Below are 3,740 nucleotides of genomic sequence, written 5' to 3' on the forward strand. Positions count from 1 at the left end.
GCTGTTAGTGTGTGATAAAAGACGCAGTACAACCAGCACGTTTGACAGGCCACAGTCATGCTAAACCTGTGCAGATTGTTCTTGTCAGTATATATATTTAGAGTGACGATTGCGGGTACGAGAATAAGATCAAGAGCCAGAAAATGCCACAGATAGGGTTATGTGCACATGAGATCGAGAGAATTCTTGAGTGTACCTTGGAATCGATACTCTTTTAGAGTATTCAACAATCGAGATGCGAACAAAATCTGATACGCTTGCAAATAAGGTATGGCATACCTCCTTCGAGAAAGTGTTGTACGCTTCGCGGACCTTCAAAGCCAGCGACCGTATGTTCCCAATGACCACCCTGAGCTTCATGTACCTGGAACAAAGTAAAAACTACCCATGAGTGCAGACAGAACCAAATGACTCGCAGCAAGGGGGCTACTGACAACCTGCCAGCTACACTGCGAGGTATGACGCTTCACTTGTATACGCTCCACTTCTAGCCCGTTCACACAGCTAATAACATCCCAGCCACAGCCACCATTGTGCTAGCACAACCTGACCTACAAGTTAAGTATCTGGATATACCACATCCAACCCCTTCACACAGCTAATAATATCCCAGCCACAGCCACCACTGTGCTAGCACAACCAAACCTACACGTTAGGTATCTGGATATACCACTTCTAACCCCTTAACACAGCTAATAACATCCCATCCACAGCCACCACTGTGCTAGCACAACCTGACCTACACGTTAAGTATCTGGATATACCACTTTTAACCCCTTCACACAGCTAAAACATCCCATCCACAGCCACCACTGTGCTAGCACAACCTGACCTACACGTTAAGTATCTGGATATACCACATCCAACCCCTTCACACAGCTAATAATATCCCAGCCACAGCCACCACTGTGCTAGCACAACCTGACCTACACGTTAAGTATCTGGATATACCACATCCAACCCCTTCACACAGCTAAAACATCCCATCCACAGCCACCACTGTGCTAGCATAACCTGACCTACACGTTAAGTATCTGGATATACCACATCCAACCCCTTCACACAGCTAATAATATCCCAGCCACAGCCACCACTGTGCTAGCACAACCTGACCTACACGTTAAGTATCTGGATATATAACTTCTAACCCCTTCACACAGCTAATAATATCCCAGCCACGGCCACCACTGTGCTAGCACAACCAGACCTACACGTTAGGTATCTGGATTCACCGCTTCTAACCCCTTCACACAGCTAATAACATCCCATCCACAGCCACCACTGTACTAGCACAACCAGACCTACATGCTGAGTATCTTGGGATCTGCAGCACCCAAAATAGCCTCTAACTTCTCGAAATATACCGGCACCAGAACTATGACCTTGTCCACTGGCGCAGGCAAGTTGAGCGCGTCGAAAAAGGCGGCAAAGTCAAAGGCAGCTGACGCCGGGATGTCCGAGATTGGCATGGGATTGTAGATGGCAATGGGATCTCTTAGCTCTACCGGAGGTACCTGGTATGTACAGGGGACAGGTCTTAGTCACAGCCTTCTAGTTCATTCGATTCGTTCTCTGTCGTTTGGACGGTCATGCCCTACCAAAAGCCCTTTAAATCATACATTTAGAAATTAATCCTTTCCTAATACGCACCTGTATATCCGCAAGACTCTTCTCAAAGTCGAACAGTTCCTTTGCTTTCAGCGCATTCTGCTCCATATCGCTTGTGCCGGAAATCCCAGTGAGCTCTGGATCAGAAACCAAAAGTACGTGTCAGCAAAACACACAGATATACACAAGTGTGTACTATTGCAAGTCAACACTACAACCCCACTACGCTGGAGCTTTGGTTGCCACAATTCTCTCAAGAAACTCTGCTACGCTGGATGTACAGGGATACCCTATCTCACTAATCGATTCCGTAATATAATACGCGTGCATACCGGGACGCAATGCAGACGCTAGCAGATATGCGTCTGCTTGTAGATTTGGTGCAGGCAGAGTATACACATCTGGCGCGTGCAATCATCTCTCTGGACACCGCCCGAACACCTTTGAGAAGGAATAAAACCGGAAGCTGAATCTGATACCACTATGTACATCAACTTGGCACAGTACAAACCCATACAAGCACACGCTATATACACAGTATCGAACACCACATATTCGTACATGGACCTTAAGAGAACCTTCAAATACACCCATACCAACACAGTCCAAGTACAATAAACATCATATCCAACAGATGTAGAAACTATTGTTTTCTATATCCTTGAAGAATCCACGCACGCACAACAACCATCCGTTCCACCTACCAAAGAGCTGCACAATGAAGCTCACGTACGCGTCTCTGTGGTTGTCCATGGCGTAATACGAGGGATCGGGGAGAAGCCCAGACGCTTGGCCCAGATACAAAGCATTTCTAGTTGCCTGCGATGTAGTTTACAGAGGGTACGTGGGCCGTGAGGTTGGTCGTGAGGTTTAGAGTGTATACAGATAATAGGGGTTGATCTGGGCTTCAGGTTGAAATTGGTTAAAATCGACTTCGATATACGCTATTATTGAGTTTCAAACGCGTTTGAGGTGAGGGTGTGCTAAGGTCGATTCCTATATGATTTAAAGAGGTTCAGTCGAGTTGAGATTAAAGTGTACTGAAGGCGGCTTCGACATGGTATATAGAGGTCCGAAAAGGGGACACAAAGCTACTAGTTGCGGTGGACAGTCGCATGTGAGCACTACTGTAGCCAAAGATGTAGTCACCTATAGTGCTTGATCATGACAATATATTAAGTTTGGTCAGAGCTATAATATTGATACTGAAACTGCAACGAACCCCACAAATGAATTGCTCATCATGTAAAAACCTTAATGTTACTGCAAGGACAACTAGTAAATGAAACGATGTCACGTCTTGACGGGAGTGTGTGGAGTCATGGCTGGTTGGAGTACAATGACTTTACTGATACACATGTAAGCTTAGGATAAGCCTTATCGTACTCAAGACACCGATAAGTCTTCTTACCCGCCAGCATAGGCACATGCTTGGTATGTACAAGGTTTAGCAGATACACATATATGCATAGGTTTGGGCGTAATTTTTTTCACAGGCATGGGGGGAGTGCAAGTATAAGATAAGCCCAATACACTTCCGCTGGTACAGGCAACGACGAGCAAATAGACCCCTGTACCTGTGTGCTTGTAAACCTAATACCATGGAGACACCTATCAATTTGCTTCTCATCTCACATCACCATGGTTACGGGTACCACACCTGCATGCAGGAGACACACACACCTCCTTAAAATCAGAGAAAACCTCGACCTTGAAGAAGTGCCGGATGCCACTCAGCGTTAACTCAGCCACAGTCTGTGTCAATGTGCTCTGCTTGAGATCGTACTGGATGATTGGGCGCCACTGGGCAATCAGACCCTCACTACTGACAGCCTCGAGGGTGTCCACATCCATGCACGACTGGTAGTACTTGTGTGCCAAGTCGATGGTCATCTCCAGCTCAGTCGCGGGCGCGGTTTCGCCAGGCGTCTCGAGAATCTGCGAACAATGATGGATAAGTAGAGGGACAGTGTGGGTAATGTGTATTTTGTACCTGAGTCTGCAATCACACACACATACCTACAAGGATATATATATATATATATATATATATATATATATATATATATATANAACACAACATACTAATAACTAAACAACAACAAACACACACTACTACTACTACTACGTAC

General features: G+C 45.7%; 1 protein-coding gene across 1 annotated transcript in view; it reads right to left on the reverse strand.

Annotated features, from left to right (window-relative positions):
• Positions 1 to 1,301: 1,301 nt before the first annotated feature.
• Positions 1,302 to 3,740, reverse strand: part of SARC_06860 (hypothetical protein) — a gene marked incomplete at both ends in the record, with an annotated part of 7,073 nt that continues 4,634 nt past the window's right edge. Inside the window, 4 exons of the mRNA XM_014299224.1 lie at positions 1,302 to 1,514; positions 1,651 to 1,745; positions 2,313 to 2,427; positions 3,292 to 3,546. Of these exons, the coding sequence (XP_014154699.1) occupies positions 1,302 to 1,514; positions 1,651 to 1,745; positions 2,313 to 2,427; positions 3,292 to 3,546 (678 nt within the window). The remainder of the gene's footprint in view (positions 1,515 to 1,650; positions 1,746 to 2,312; positions 2,428 to 3,291; positions 3,547 to 3,740) is intronic.

This window comes from Sphaeroforma arctica, assembly GCF_001186125.1.
Source record: "Sphaeroforma arctica JP610 unplaced genomic scaffold supercont1.511, whole genome shotgun sequence".
Classification (NCBI taxonomy): Eukaryota; class Ichthyosporea; order Ichthyophonida; genus Sphaeroforma; species Sphaeroforma arctica.